Source organism: Branchiostoma belcheri, unplaced genomic scaffold (genome assembly GCF_001625305.1).
Source record: "Branchiostoma belcheri isolate BF01 breed outbred unplaced genomic scaffold, Haploidv18h27 scaffold312, whole genome shotgun sequence".
Taxonomy (NCBI): domain Eukaryota; kingdom Metazoa; phylum Chordata; class Leptocardii; order Amphioxiformes; family Branchiostomatidae; genus Branchiostoma; species Branchiostoma belcheri.
The window spans coordinates 51627-68699 of NW_017803924.1; the positions used below are offsets into that span (position 1 = coordinate 51627).

Genomic DNA, 17073 nt, shown 5'->3' on the forward strand with positions numbered 1-17073 from the left:
ATTAAGTTAAGTGCGTCGCAATCACCGTCTTGTATTTCTTTGTAAATATTATAACGATCTCTCTGTATCCCTCTCGGCTAGGGTATTATACCGGGTTCCTGACAAGTGCGACTTTTACTGGTAATTTTATCGGGTGCCTTGTGGTAGGTTTGTTTGTCTATTCATTGAAATAAACAAAATAAGTGCATAAAATGATTGTGCAAAATTAAAAAAAAAATGTGCAGAAACCAACAGGTCTTGTACATAGCTCTCCTCTCAATTGAAAGTAAACAAAGAATAATAAAAGGAATGATAAATACAATGTTACGGTAAAAAAGGTGATAGCAGTGATATGACATAGAAAACAAGTACACATATTGATTGGTTTATCAAAGCAGTGCACCAATGTCAAAAGTTTATCGTATTGCACTACTTAAGATCTTCTCTTAAAATTACTGTTGTCAAAGAAATTTTATAAGATAAGCAACATAGTATAAACTGACTGTATTTAGGTCTGTGTCAGGAATGATTTTCTTAAGCCTGCCAACAATTGATTGATTGATTGATTGATTGATTGATTGAGATATTTTGCTTTTTAGTGGGGGAAACTGTCGGACATTGTTGGCAGAAGGTAGGACAAATATCCTTTAACTTATGTACAATGTATAATTCAGATCAACTGAATATTTTGCTGTTTATATATCAGATAGTATTCCAAATAGTATCCCCATTCAGTGACTTACCAACCTGATGAAACTATTAACGGCTGTCTGTTGCTGTGCAGACCCATCCTGCTGAGTTCGGCCACGGCTCTGCTGGTCGGCATGGTGCTAGTGGGCTTCAGGTGGGACCTACAGACCTCATGGCACAGGACTTGTCTGTACTTTTACAATTTTGTTTCTTCTTTATGACCACGTAACTTTAATGATAGGTGCTAAATTAAACTTACATTAGCAACACACAAGACAGTAATGCAAAATCAAGTATGTAGCTAGTCTGCCTGGATTTAAAGTACTTACACATATAGCACATTATGCAACATTATTTACATTTAACCAATAACATGATAGAGGCAACTTTTTTTATGGGTTCACCACACTTGTGGTGAAACCATATTGTCTTTGCTGATGATTCTCCTCCTTCTTCTCCTCCTGACATATCTTTAAATGGATTCAGCTTCTTCATTTTAGGGCCTAAGGTCCTGAAATTTGGTATGGAGGTACAATGGGCAAATACCCCTAGGCGTTTATAAATTTTTTGTGATACAGGCTTTTAGAATGGTTTTATTGGAGTTTTTTGGCTGTGTTATAGCAAAGTATTACTGTGTTAGTGTGCCGTGTTTACCACGTTTGGGCATGAGTCATCACAATGGAATGCAGGACATCAACCAATAGGCATGCAGCTTTCCTCTATTCTTCTTGCTGATTGGCTGTTGGGATTTAACTTGATTAACACCTGCACAGAGCATTTCCACCTGCACAGAGCATTTCTTGCTGATTGGCTGTTGGGATTTAACTTGATTAACACCTGCACAGAGCATTTCCATACTGACAGTATGTCTGTATTCAAGTGTTTTGGTAGGTATTTCAAGCTTTCCTGCTCCAGCATTGGAATGCGGGGCATGTAACGTTTTTTTTTTTTGAAAATCAACAGTTTGCATTATGCAATTAAAAATCCTAACCAATAAAGTAGGGAATAGCTATCCAACTGTTGTTTTAGTTGTATGTTACTTCATATTATAGTTATATCAATGTAAATCATTGTTTTCCCTTGTGTTTCTCATTCTTTCCCTGCCATGTCGTAAAATGTGGTGAACCCATCGCTATATTTGCTCCAAAGCAAATATTGGCCTTTCTAGTTTATTCTCACGCTCTCATCAGTTTTGGGAATCCAATGGCGTGACTTCAATTTAATTAAATCAACATGGCCTTAAAACATTCATCTATTTATCGCATTAACACAATCATGTGTACTTTCAATCAAACTAGCCCGGTGTCCAGTGTATCGTACCCTGGGTGCCAGCTCCTACCTCGGGTGAGAGATAACCTTTTGGCCAGAGAAGCCACACGCCCCGCCGACCCGAATTTGCGCCCTGGCTCTAATTATCTGCTGGCGTCCGGCGTGAAAGATAAATGGTTCGGGGCATCCTGTTGTTGGGCGGCGGATACAGTAGCGGCTTCTTTCCACAAAAAAATCTATCGCTTATGAACGCCAGCGTCTGGCACCCAGGCTAAGTGCCTGGGGCGGGTTCTCTTCGGGGCTCTAGAAGCTCTTCCCCGACCGACACAGCTATGTTCCCCAAAAGTTTTTCACGACAGGGGTTCACTTAGTCCCACCACGATCGTAAGGGCATAACAGTCCTACCTGTCGGTTTCTTGAGCCAGACGGGACAAACTACAATACAGTACCGAACTCAACCTGTCCCAAACACGATAGACTAGATACCAGGCTACATTCTAACAATCAATCAATAAACTTAATTGCTTAAAAACTGTACTGTTACAATATATGGCAAAGAAAAAAATAACGGGTAGATACATGAACTATACTAAGATATAATTCCAACAGAACTAGTCCATAATGGTACTAATGCTCATCTGTTGGGTTTTCGTAAGGAGAGTATTATTACATTCTGTATTTCATGAGATATGTACGTTTTTTTTACAATATGGTGTCGCTTTTGTGATTCGGATATGAATTTTCCAACGTATACTAAAATCTGAGTACGGCATGAATGAAGCATGTTGAAGATATCTGGTTTTGAATGGGGAAATGTAACATTAGTTTTGAAAGGTATAGATTGCATTAACTTCAGTCTGTTTTCTTCATATGTTGAGCATGGTATCATTAAGTCGACTTCAATATCTTCTTGCATGTCGGACATAATCTCTGATCGGCTGGTGTACTATAGTAACATGTCCTGACCGATGTTTCCTCCCAGTTTCTCCTTCGTGTGGACCGTGTGCGTGCTGTTTTTAGAAGGGCTTTTAAACGGCACCATCGTCGTGGCCAAGACGTATCTGTATGAGGTAAAATAAGTTATATACATCCTTGATTTTAGTTCGACACAAGACTACGTACATGTATCATATAATCAACACAACTACACATTGAGAAAGTCTCATATAACTGCAATCCTCTTTTTTTATTTATTGAAACAACAAAGTACAAGACATGGTACAAGACACAGAGGTGGAAACTCTAGCCGAAGCTAATATTAATCACACCACTGACATAGAATACAAAATACAGGTATGACAATGGCAAAACAACAAATGAGCGTTTGTATATACAAGACTAATGGCAATATAAATCATTAGGCAACTGTTAAGTATAAAGGTTTGAGTAAGAATCAGAATTTTTTGTTGACTTCTGTTGCAGTCCTCTGCAGCATGGATTTTTGCCAATGTTGTAATTCAGTTAAATGTAAGGATGGGTGTTATTTTGTTTCTGATTGCAGGTACAGATTCGACAGTATAGACATGATAGATATATCCTCCATACTTGTAAACAATGTCTCCAAGTCTTAGACATATCTCTACTAACACGACCTCCGTATCCTATTTATCTGCAGATTTGCCCACCGGAGTATCATTCACTGGCCTTTTCTCTTGTCTGGGTGCCTAACAACGTGGCCCTATTTGTGGTGAGTATGTCATCCCCCTATCCACAAAATCCCACAAAATAGTTTTCATACTTCTTGTCTTTTCAACTAGTAGACTGTTTCCTTAAATGCTTTCAGTTTCAGTTTATTTGTTTTACCAGTAAATACAGCTCAGGCCATTTTGGTCTGCTTTTCAGGTAATCCTGGATAAACATGAAAATACATACAACAAATACACAGTACCTCAGCAATTAGATACTTTAGATTAGTCTCATTAGATTAGTAATGAATAGTAACATTAAGAACCATACGTTTTATAAGAGCCGAGTCCGTCACATTTTGTGACTGGTTTACTGTGTACTGTGGCTGGATGTCACGGTAACAATGCATTTCCGATGGTGAAATCGCTGTAACAATGCAGTTCAAATGGTAGTATTTTATTTTCCCAGCCGTCTAACCAATGCCGTTACGCTTCCCCAGGGTCCTACACTGGGTGGATTTTTGGCCTGTCCAGCTACGAGATTCCAGACTTTCGACATCCCGATCTTCAGGCAGTTCCCGTACCTGCTGCCCTGCGCAGTAGTGGCGTGTTTACAATTTTGCATTCTGATAGGTCAGTCTGAGCATGACGTGCACGTCTTCGTTGTATTTGATTGGTCAGCAAACTTTGATTGAACCTCCCGACCGACCCCCGAATGTTTTTTTTTTCACTATTTTGGAAAATCTAGCCTTTTGCAGTGGATTACTATGAACAGCTAAATTGACCGAACAAGAACCGACTCTGTACTGGCCTACTTCTGACCATTGCGTTCGTCTAGTGTTCGGGATCTGATGGGCTAAATTCGTGACAGAGGTTTCACTTTGCACAGAAGTGTACTTTACTTTACAAAAGTGTATTTGATTGTCTTAAAGCACGGTTTTAAAAAGTGTTGCCATCTAGATTCCTTGTGTCCGATCATTAGGCCACACCAATTTAATTTCTTGGTTGAACGGATTTTTCTAGAAAAATAATGGAGCGGGCGAAAAAAATAAAAATAAAAACAGGCCTAGGCATCCTTATATGGCCCAAAATGGTACGCTAGGAGCCATGAAGTCAACACACCGTGCTGGTTCCAAATTCAAACAATAAATTTTGAACTTTTAATGTTACCACTGCATTGAAAGATGGAATAACTGTTAAAACTAGGAAGAACTAGGAAGTACTGTTTTCAACTGTTCAGGGCAAAATATGAACATTTTGCAGTTGATTCTGATTTTTTTTCTTTTTTGCAAATGAGAAAAAATGAAGCGGACGATTTCGTCAACCAAGAAATTAAATTGGTGTGGCCTTAAGGTATTACAAAAATACCTGATATTTAGTCGTATGAACTTTTTTTACACAGTTGGCTGCATTCTTTTGACCGAATCTCGGGGTAAAACCCCCAAAGATGAGTACATTGATCTATCTGAAGTATCTGCCGAAGACGACGATGAAAAACGTGAGTAAACTTGCTTCGGCTACAAGTTATGTCAAACATATAATGCTAGTATTAAACTTTTTAAAAATCTTTCTATTCGTTCTAACAGTCCCCGTGGTCTTACTAAGGCTGACCCGGTGAATCGTCACGTGGCTTCTCCAAAGTATGAAACCGGATACCTTTGACCCAGTGTTGACGTCACACTTCAGAGAAGCCACGTGACAAGCCTCACTGGGTAAGTCTACTGAGGAAGACCAGAGTGACTGGTCGTGAGCTCTAGATGAGAGTATTTAACTTTAGTGTTGGAACAAAAGTTTTACATTGAAACAAAGTGTGAAAGGTTGAATTTTGTCCCCGACAGGACCAAAGGAGTCCATCATGGGCATCCTACGGGACAGACTGGTGCTGATCCCCTGTGCGTTGTACGCTGTCTACGCGCTGGCGAGTATCTGCACCAACTACACGGTACGAGCGAGAGCGCTAGTCTAGTCTCAATCCTGTAGGATTTGCTGACAAGTTTCGAATTCCATAGAACACAATGTAAGAAAAAACGAGTGTGGAATCACTCCAGATACAAAGTTAGATTAAGAAAGTAGAACGTCATGTGTCTATATGGTTCAATACCATTTTTCAATACATTCTTCACTCATTGCCCTTATTAATATCAGTTTGCATTTAGCCCTCTGGCATGAACTTGCTATCCCTAACGTTGTAGCCTTATGATGGCAGTTATCAGGCGAATTCCATGGAATTCACACACAGTGTAGGGAAACTCACATGTGGATTCACTTAACATGTTGCTCGGAGTGTCTGGCCTACCTGCCAAAATGCATGTTCACACGATGATATTTCACGATGTTTATCCACCACTATAGCTTGATTGAGCTGACGATTCGGTGACCGTGTGTCACACTCAAGCCTTGTTGTAACAATCACACATTCTAGTATCTACAGTGTAGGTCACAATAGTTTCACTTGTTTACTTTGGACTGAATTATTACAGTAATACCTAGCTTCAGGGCATGGGGAACCATGTAACACCTAGCTTTAGTGCACGCTTAACCATGTAACACCTAGCTTCAGTGCACGGTGAACCATGTAACACCTAGCTTCAGTGCACGGTGAACCATGTAACACCTAGCTTCAGTGCACGGTGAACCAGTCATTATAGGCCTGATATAAGTGATAGATGGTCTTGTCGGCTCTTGTTAAACATGTTATTGTGAAAAAAAAAAACTATTTATTAATTGACCAGCGAATCGTGACACCGTTATGTTCCCACCCTGCAGTTGTTACCCCTCCTCCTGGTGTCTGACCCCGGACTTGGCGGCTACAACTTCGGTCCTGCAGAGGTTTCCATCGTCCTCACCACTATCGCTGTCTACGGGACCGTCACAAAGGTATCCGTGTTTATCTTCCAAGGAAAAGAAGCATAAGAAGAACAAACTGAGCAAAAACAGTATGTTTTCATAAAACATACTATTTTTGCTCAGTTTCCTCTTCTTCTCCAACCAAATTAGGTCAAAGACCTAGACTAGACGTCATTCACCATTGTATATATAAATATGAATGTGAGAAAGAATGTTAGTAAGAATAAGCTCAGTAGACCTTTTTTTGGGCCCTGGACCACGCGATGGTTAGTACTATAAATTTACTTTATTTATGGTAGCTTTCCCTCTTATTTACGTAGAAAACGTTGCATAGAATAAGGTGCCAGTCATTCCCAGCAATCTCTGCTTGGAAATTGTATTGGGTAGTAGCTCGTGATGATTTAACACTTAACATGAATGAATGAATGAATGAATGAATGAATGAATGAATGAATGAATGAATGAATGAATGAATGAATGAATGAATGAATGAATGAATGAATGAATGAATGAATGAATGAATGAATGAATGAATGAATGAATGAATGAATGAATGAAAGGCTGGATAAACGAAGCCTCTTAGGGCACATGGGACGTTATTTGTGATAACAACATATTTTACATAATAGATAAACCAAGAGAAAAACCTACTACTACTTACATATTGTGACGGTTTAGACAAAATTAAGATTGGTTTCTTCTGTGATTCTCTCTACTTAAGGCAACGCTAACCCCTTACATCGCGTCCAAGATCAGCTACAAGACGTTGTTCATGACCGGACTTTTTCTTTACGCCGTGGGGATCTCCTTGCTCCCGTCAATGGCCAGCATCTCAGGACTAGAGGCCATGACGAGTCGCAATGTCTCAAACCAAACAGCGCACTCTAGCGATTTGATACAGAACTTCACCACAGCTGAATGTTCCTCGACGACGTATCCGCGAGTGATGACGGAAGGTTACACACAGACAGCGGCAGAAATAAACGCGACAGTCGAGAGACCACTCATCGGCCAGTGTCGCCTAGAGGGGCACAAGAGAGAGACCTCCCAACCCCCGGTATCAAACCCGCTCCCCTGGGTCTGGGGTCCACTGCTGTCTGTGGTGTTGTTGATGGAACAGGGACGGTAAGATATTAATCATTGCTATTGTTGTTTAGTAGACTCTGTGTCTATACATTCTATAGTTATTCTACAGTTTTGCTATGTATCAGTTTTTACAATGATGTTGGGCATAGAGAAGAAGCACTTTGATCTCTTCCAAGGCTAGGTATCACCTTTAGAACATGTGAGCCATTTATTTTTTTTTGTGCTCAGTCCTCGCTAGATAAATTTAATGCTTCCCCTGAACTGTAGCTAGTTCCTCTGTAAATATTGATACAAATGTCTTTCCTCCGCTTTTCAGCTCATTTTCATTCCTGGCCAGCATGGTTCTGGTAGGAAACTCCGGTGTGGTGAGTAACATACCTCTTGTTAAAGATTAACATACATGAAGACACGAGAGATTTCTTCAGCTGCAGTCTCGCGTCAATAAGAATGAGGATTTTACTGTTGAAGAGATTCATTTGTCACGTATAGATACAGTTCCTAGTGAATTCTTTCATCAGTGACAACTTTGGAAGGATAAGGATACTAACCTCCAAATTTTCGATGGCTATCAGTCCATCTTGTTCACGGAGTGGCCTAATCTCGCGAGAGCGCGAGACTAGGCCCGAGACTTGCATCGGTCTGTCGGGTCCCACCCCCCGTCGCCTCCCTCCGAAGTAAGGGTAAGTAAGTCACTGGGGGAAAGGACTTCTGAACACCAAAAGTCATTACACCAGAAAGACTGCAAATCTGCGTTAAGTCAACACCAACTCCAGGCTGGTCACAACATCACTACCAGGCCCATCTCTGACATTATTGAAATCATAGATCAAGAGTCTCGTAACCCACATAGGAAGATTAAGGAAGCGGTGCACATACAGTTGGAAGGTGCCAAGCTAAACCGGACAGAAGGTTGGGAGCTCCCCAAGACTTACTTACCCTTACTTCGGAGGGAGGCGACGGGGGGTGGGACCCGACAGACCGATGCAAGTCTCGGGCCTAGTCTCGCGCTCTCGCGAGATTAGGCCACTCCGTGAACAAGATGGACTGATAGCCATCGAAAATTTGGAGGTTAGTATCCTTATCCTTCCAAAGTTGTCACTGATGAAAGAATTCACTAGGAACCGAGGATTTTACTGTCCACAACTTCAGCGTTACAAATGTATTGACGTTTATGGGAATAAAATAACCTTTATTACATATTCCTGAACAGATGGGCTAAATGCACAAGTGACTATATGTGGCCTAGATTATATAAAACACAGTATTAAACACCAAAACGGAGTCCTAAACGATCTATGCATTACAACAATACTCTAACCGTTTTATCATCATATAGTTAAACAATGTTTCCTCTCTATTCTTTGATCACATAGAAACGTAACTACATATTTGATCCACTATAGTACAATATGTTTATTCCTGCGTTATATCAAGTATTTGAAAGTGTTCTGCTTGGATATTTTTGTATGTATTTCGATGTACAAAATGGCTAATAAACTGGTGGACGTACCAGCCACTAAGTATCTGATACCAGCCCAGATAAGAACAAGAAACAGTCTTGCCTTCGAATATCACACCGCATAAAATCCCTCGTTTCCGTGTGAGAAATTGCCGCACACTTTCCCGGATATTTTAGGTTTCCGGTAGAACCCGGGGGTTTCCGACCTGCACACGAAACGTGTCCAGTCCCGTACATGTCCTGTACACTCCCGGAAATGAACCACTTTTTGTGTGCAGGTCGTGTACTGGACGTTATATGCCCGGACACGATCCCTGTACATCCCCGTACACGGCAGGAAATGGCCGTGCACCGCTCCGTGCGTTGCTGGAATATGCATAATTTAGCGGCAATTATCACCTAATTATTCTCCACACGGCAGCGGAAATTCGCCGTGTACGGGTCGGACATGCCGGTACTACCCCCCCCCCCCGGCCAAAACCCGCCCCGCTCTCGGGACCGGTTGCTCCCGTTCCCGGGACCCGTTGCTCCCAATCCCGGGGCCCTGCTGTTCCCGTTCTCGGGACCCCACTGCACCCACTACGGGAACCCCCTTCCGCTCCCGGGACTTCGCTGCCCGGCTCCCGAGAAATCGCTTCCCCCGCTCCCGGGACACATTTCGATGTTTTAGGAACACATTTCATTCATAAAAAAAAGTAATACATGTTTATACTTCATTCATCGTTTTATTGGTATAAACAGGATCGCCATTTACAGACTGACAAAAATAACGCTCTATGTATAGTGTATACACGTTATGCACTATGCTAACACTATACAATAATATAACCTGGTACTTTACAAAAATGTGTAGCCGAAACATAGAAACAATAGCTTTTTCCCGAACTAGCCTTCCAGGGACTAGACTTTTAAAATCGTTGGACCCGGTGTAAACTCAGAAATTACTAGTAATTAACAGATTTCTCTAACTTTAAGAAGTAAACTAACATCACATCTCATCACAGTCACCTCCAAATAGAAGTCCATTTTAGCAAAAAATGTCAAAAAGTAACTAATACTGACATATCCTCAGGTTAAAAGAGGAAAATAGCCCTCAGATCATGAAAGTGAATGGCGCTTACACAAACAGTCAAAAGACTAAATTTTCAATAAACAAAGAAGGCCTCTTCTTCAAAATACATGTACGTGTAGCAAAAACATAATTGCAGACCTAACATGAAGTTAAATGAGGCTTGGCAGAAAACAATATCACGTCATTACAAGAAAAGATCATTTGCTCAGAAATTAATTACATGAACACGTATTCAATTTACAATGTCGTTAAAGACAAGCTGTCGGTTTCGTTAAGTTTGCGTTGTCGCCTCTACAAAATGAGGCTTAGTTGTAGATTTCAGGCCAGGAGGTATCGCCCCCCCTTGCTTCAGGGGACCATAGCGAAACGTTTTCATCCTGGAAGGACAAACTGCCCCCTGTCTGTCTGCGGAATGGCGTGGTGTTGGTGTCGGTTGTGATCGCAGTCAGGCCGGAGCGGCGTGCTGGGCGCGGGGTTCACCCCGGGCGGGAGTGCAGCGGGGCCGGCCTGGGTCGTCGGAGCCTGGCGGGCGCTTTAACACAGCACCCTTCGCCTTTAGATCTGAGCCTGGGTGTGCAGTCTGCCTGTTTGCCTCCAGCCTGGCCTGCAGGACATGGAAAAACGAAAATCTAAGTTAAAAGTCGAAGGCATTTTTGAATTTCATTTGAAGTTACGTGTACATGTACTAGACGTTTTATAAACAAGCCTGGCAAAGATGCGGACGTCTGTATTGACACATTTCGAGGAGAAGTCATTTATCATTTTTTAACGAATGTTTTTAACGTCAGACAGCAACAATTTTGTCCAGATGAAAAGGCTCCATTCATCAAGCATCATCGTCTACTTGTTTCTTTTCATTCTAATCATGGGAACAATACAAACACAACATTTCCCTCGGTAATGAAAACAATTCAAATTGTCAAGAGCCTTGTCGGCTTTCGTATGCAAAGATATACATTTGCATAGACTCACCCTCTTCTGTGTGACTGCAGTCGCTTTTCTTTCTTTCTTTTCTGAGCTCTCCGACAGCCTGGCGATAAAGTTTCTTCAAATCGTCTCAAAGTATCCCAAATCCCAAAACCGCGCCTGAAAAAAATACATATGTTCTGAGCAACATACAAACTATATCGATGTACTTCTAAGTAGAAATAATAAACTATGTTATTAATCAGTAAAAAAATAGTGTACACTTCTTGCCAAAATAAATATTTCTGCCGTAGGCACAACTTAGCCAAGGTTTTTAAACAACATGTTTAAGATATATGTAACGATAGTGCCGTATATATAATTATAGTATCCTTGTTTTAGCTTACCCTTCCTCCTGTCGGTTTCCTGGTTCGTTGCGGTGTTGTCGGCAAATTGTCGGCCCGTGTAGTAGAGTCATTTCTTCCGTTGCGAAAACGAAGTAACAGAACGGAATGTTTGACGCCATTTTAGTTCAGGAACATACTTGTGATCTTTGCAAGCCTAGACAAACGTGTTTTGAAAAAGCAAACCGTCGTTGTGACAAAGCAAGATTCAAACGACCCACCAAAACAAAGCATCGCGTCTCTTATTGGCTGGTCCCGGTGAGAGCGAGGTAGGATTGGTCGTCAGTCATATAATCACGTGATCGCGTTCAATACTACAACGATCTTGTTTTTATATTATAGGTTTTAAAGTTAAATCGCCTGTGCAGTCTGAACACTTGGATGATAGGATGTTTCTGATTGTGTGAATGTATTTATTTCAAGGCAGACAAATGATCTTCATAATTCTAATTCGTCATGATTACATGGCTTTATTCGTTCTAGAATTACACAACTTGTCGCTCACTGAGTGAAATAAAACCGCACTTTAACTCCAACATAACCTTACTCTTTGTAAATGTATCCAAAATCCACAATTAATGTCATGAGGGTTGACTTGTTTTGCTGGATTTCAGTATTTTACCAGGCGTGGGGACGCTGTGAGTTGTCCATTTGTTAACACAAAGGTTATTCACATAAATGGACTCAGACACATCACAATACACATCGACCGAACTACAATGTAAAGCTTGCATATTATTACCCATACATGTACCTAAAAATCATAACAAACTGATCAGGTCACGTTAGTTCAAACCCCTTTAGTCAAGCGTTTGATTACATCATGGTAATGAACCTCACGGATAAGCTATTATTTCCAAAATAAAAAATTCAGATTTAGACCGGAGTGTAGATTTAGGTCATTTTTACCGAGTAGGTTATATAACCCCAGCGTCGGGGCGCCCTACGCTCAAATGTGCTTTGTCGTATGGACGACATGACGATAAATCAAGCCAAGGACGCATAGGTTCAAATGTTGTATTAACAATCCTTGATCATTCTATATCTAATTTGCTTAGATTCAAGTACTGGCAACTTTGGTTCAAGTAATTATCACCTGAAACATGAATACGCGCAGTACCTAATTACCCCTTATTGTTAGCCGCTCCCCGACACACGCCAAGTGTGCGGGGCGTAAATGTCCGTGCACGTGCACGGCGAGCACGGATCCGGGAGTGTAAGGAAATATCCGGGGCCGTACATGCGGAGCCCGGAAATCCATGGACGCGACCAGGACACGGCGAATTCACGGGCGTGTGTGGGACTGGAAACTCTTGGAAACGTGGTTTTTCATACAGTGTCAGAGTTAGAAACCAACAATTGAGGTATTCAAAAACTTTCCCCAGAACTATCGTAGACTGGAACTCGTTGCCACGAGCATAGTTGAGGCATCATCACTATAGAAAGCTTTAAAACAACTCCTGCAATCAAATGTGCAAAGATTGAGTGTAACAAGTCGTTCGGTTTGATTTTGCTAGCTGCCGCCGCGCCGCGTGCCTGCCAAGCTAGCGTGTTACGGCGAAGGGCGGTTATACCGGCTATACAGATACAGATATCTTACATATACCATGTTCTTTTCGCCATCAAAGCAATCCAACCGCGGGACGATCAACAGCATCGCGCAGACCATGGCGTCGCTGTTAAAGCTCCTGGGACCGGCGGTGAGCGCCAACCTGTTCGCCTGGACAAACGATAACGGTAGGTCGGCAGGTCTCTCACGGCTAGGACATGTTTTGCTAATCTTATCTTGAAAGTTCATCTGTGTTGGTAGATATCATTATGAAGCAAGTTAAACTGTAATATCCAACCCAAGAAATTGGACTCAGTCAAATTTTCGACTGTGTAAAACTTCAGTTTTGTCAAGGAATGGGTCATTCCTTGACAAAAACTGGAGTTGTACAGTCGACAAGTTGGCTAAGACCAATTTCTTGGGTTGGATATTACAGTTTTAACTTGGGTCATAACGTTTTGCTAATGCTACAGACGAAAATCACCCTTTTATCTCCATACTAAAGTCTAAACTTCCTTGTGAATGCTTCTAAATAGGTACAGCCTTGAAATTTTTAAGTGTAATGTTAACATTGAACTTTGTAAGTGTAATGTTAACCTTGATCCTTTTAAGTGTGATGTTAACCTTGAACTTTTTAAGTGTAATGTTAAGAAACATTTGTCTACATTGTTTCTTAACGTAACCAAAAACATCTAGGTGGTTCATAAGAGCCATGTTTAAAAGTTTAAAAATAAATAATAAAGCTCACTGGCAAGATTATGTCTCACATGCACAGCAATCTGCAACACGTTTAAGAACTTCGTTTAAACATATTGAAAAAAAAACTTGAAGCAAATACCTACAAACACAGATAAACTTTCATGACAATGTAAGAATTGTGTTTTAATTGCAGTTAAAAGGCCAGTAGAAAGCCACCGGTGCAGTCATTTTATACTTTAATCAGAGCTTTGGTTTTGGGCATATTTTTGTTGGGTTGGCGTAAAAATAGATACAATTGCAAAAAAAAAAAATCCAGATACAAAATCACAAAACGCACCAAAGTAACCTGAAATCAAAACTAATACTTGCTGATTAGTGATCTAATCGGTTGTTTTATAATCATTTTGTTGCCAGGTTTACCCTGGCCGCTGGATCACCACCTGGTCTTCTATGTGGCGGCCGTTCTGTGCCTCCTGATGGCGGTCCTCTGCGCGAGTCTACCGGCTTCCATCAACAACCCCAGGGTCGCTCTGGACAGTCCAACAGTGTCGGGAGGAAGCGACGGGGGGAAGTGCGAGAAAAATAAGAAGAGGAAGTAATAAGTATGTATTTTAGAAACGCCATTGGCAGACGGCATAGATGGTAATGTAGCCCGGTATACAGCCTATCGTGGTTGGGGCCGGCTGTTTTCGGGGGCTCTAATAGTTTTCACCGCCCAGCTCCACAGACCTCCCGGTAAGATTGTTACGCGTGTAGGAATTTTTCCCGCCAGGAGTTATAGGTCTCACCTAACGTTATGCAAAACCTACCGGGGAGCCTAGCTGAGTCGGGTGGAGAAGAACTTCCAGCGCCCCGAAAAGCACTCACCCTAACCGCGTTAGTTGTAGGCCTTGGTCATTCTGTTCGAAAATATGTTACATAGAAATGGTGACAAAAATATCATTTTGGATGGCAGAGCTGTTGGTTTAAGTAGGTTGACATCACGTGGGTGGGGAAGGTTGATTGGCAGAATAACAGGTGGTTTAAAGGCCAGACAAAAGAAATGGGGTGAACTAGAAGGTAACAGAAACAAATATTTACTGCTGATATGCATTAATGTGTACATACTGAGGTACATCTGTTTCGTCGCGTTAAGTGGTTCTAATATCCTCAACATTTCTCCTCTTTTACTGATAGAACCTCAAAAGGTGGGCATGGAAATACGGAGCCGAGAGCAACAAAATGGGCTATATTCACATTGTTCGATTTGTTTAGTTCATCATGTGTTAAAAAAACCAATATTAGTGAACTTTTGGTTATCTATGAAATCAGCTTTGTTGCAAAAATGGCCAGAGCTTAAATATTTCATTCCGTACTTGATTGAAAATTGTAATTCATTTTATTCTGACCTTGACAAATTGCTTTTTTTTATATCTAACTTTATGTAAGCGATGATGATGATGATTTTAAGGTGTAATAGTAGGATTCAGCAGTATATCTTAATTTTTTAAACATTAACAAGCTGGTTTGTAATCTGTTTATGCCTTATGTTGACAATAATTTTTTTGGCTTTTTAAACAAAAGGAGCATTTGGAGAAGTGAAGGAAAGTGTTGATGCTATTTTGTTTCTGAAAGAGTAATATATTGATTGATTAATCATTATTTGCATGTTCATGCCCATGGGGCTAAATGCATACATCAGAATGTGATGTTACATGTACATCATACTGAGTAACATGATACATAGGATACAAGGATAACAGAATAACAAAAAAGTCTAAACAGCTGCTAGAGAATAAACTAATCTAGGTGATTTACTAAAGTACGTACTTGCCCATACTTATTGCAGTATTGCAGACTGACATAAACTGCTATAATATAGATGAATAAACATTTTAGAGATTAAAAAAAGTTTTCCATTTCCATATGATCCCAATTTTTACAGTTATTTTGTATATCAGTTATAGTTTATTAACGTTCAAAGACAATTAAATTATCTTTAACCACTTATTGGATTTGTATAGTCCTTCATTTATTTTATTTCAATTTTTTTTTTATCCAGGGATAGCATACTAACAATGGCGGTTTACAACGCTCCCTTCACAAAAAATACAGAATATAATAACAGAAAAATTAAAAAAAATACTTTATCTCGACAATCATAATTGTCGTGATAATAAGATAAAGAAACAGGACAAATTAATAACGTACAGAAAACAAACTAAATAAGTATGACAAATGAAGTTAATGATATTGATAATTGAACTGAATTTCCATATCAATGTTTGTGTACAAAATGCAAAAATTAACAAAGAAATCATATTAACTGTAAAGTTATGCAAAGGTTATTCATTAGTTTGAATAATTATTTTAAAAGTCAGTCGTTACAATAAATTTTAGCACAACCTCAAAAGAATCTAATCGCATTACATAATGGCATTGATGTTAGGGATGACTTGTTTTGCCATGCATGCCAAAAACAGTTTTTATACTATGCGGATTTCCTTGCTTAATAACAATACGAGGAACCAATGACAATGCGGAGAGGTAAGTTTGGCAGGAACACAACTGTTTAATTTCATAACAAATGAGACATATAAACATGACCTTGAACTTGACCTAGGTCATAAACTTGACCTTGAACTTGAACGATAAGGAAATAAACTTTACGCTTAAGTTAGTACTGGGAGTATGAAGAATATGGGGAAAATTATCGTTGCGGATTACAGAACAATTAGGAAAACCACTGAACCACATAATATTAGCCATAGTAAGGAAGAACCAAAACAGAAAGTAGGTATTGGCTATATGGCGATAATAATTGGCTTATTTCACAAAGTGGAACTAGACCTATACTAGATAATACAGAATCCAATAAAGGACGTTTAGCAGAAAGTTGTACATGCATAACTTGACGTGACAGATCTTTTAGCTCACAGGATTAATCAATGGGTAAATTACGTGCCGCGACGCCGGCTACCCCAACCCTAAGACCCTGTTCATACCAGACTTATATTTAGCGGTTTCAACCGGTTTTTCAAAAACCCGGCTAAAACCCTTAGCGTTCATACCAGACTTTTGATAACTGGTTTTGTAAAAATCCTGTTCGGTGAATATCCAATTAATCGGCCATGACTGCAGTTTGAATAACCGTTCCTCCCGCTCTTCTGATTGTTGTCCTTGGCCTTCTTGCTTGTATGCCGTCTTCAGTTGTTTTTTTTTTTTTTTACCTTACTTGCGGCACTGATCCTTTATCTTTCAAGAAATCAGCCTCCTCCAACATTTTTGTTTTGGTAGAGCCCTCGCCCCCCCCCAAGCTTTTTTCGAATTCGGCGACTCCTGCTCTCCAAACCTAAGTATCAGGAGCGTCTCGTCCGCCGACCAGGTTGCCTTGTTGATTCCATCGCAAAATGAAGAAAAACCGTGGAAAAAAAACCAGTGGAAACGAACTAAGTTGGTCAAAACAACGCGATCAAAAAGCTTGCAGGTCGCACACGGCCAGGATGCTG

At 40.4% G+C, this 17073-nt stretch overlaps 1 protein-coding gene and 1 long non-coding RNA gene across 2 annotated transcripts in view; both read left to right on the forward strand.

Annotated features, from left to right (window-relative positions):
- Positions 1-143, forward strand: part of LOC109474724 — a 1854-nt gene extending 1711 nt beyond the window's left edge. Inside the window, exon 3 of the long non-coding RNA XR_002140496.1 lies at positions 82-143. This is a non-coding gene — a long non-coding RNA (uncharacterized LOC109474724). The remainder of the gene's footprint in view (positions 1-81) is intronic.
- A 435-nt stretch (positions 144-578) lies between these two features.
- LOC109474721 (probable peptide/nitrate transporter At3g43790) lies at positions 579-7891 on the forward strand. Its single transcript, XM_019775084.1, has 10 exons — positions 579-610; positions 764-823; positions 2921-3008; positions 3554-3625; positions 4064-4196; positions 4966-5061; positions 5402-5505; positions 6330-6440; positions 7132-7535; positions 7813-7891. Exons 2-10 carry the CDS (start codon positions 804-806, stop codon positions 7889-7891), a joined length of 1107 nt encoding a protein of 368 aa, XP_019630643.1. The 5' UTR covers positions 579-610; positions 764-803.
- The last annotated feature ends 9182 nt before the right edge of the window (positions 7892-17073 follow it).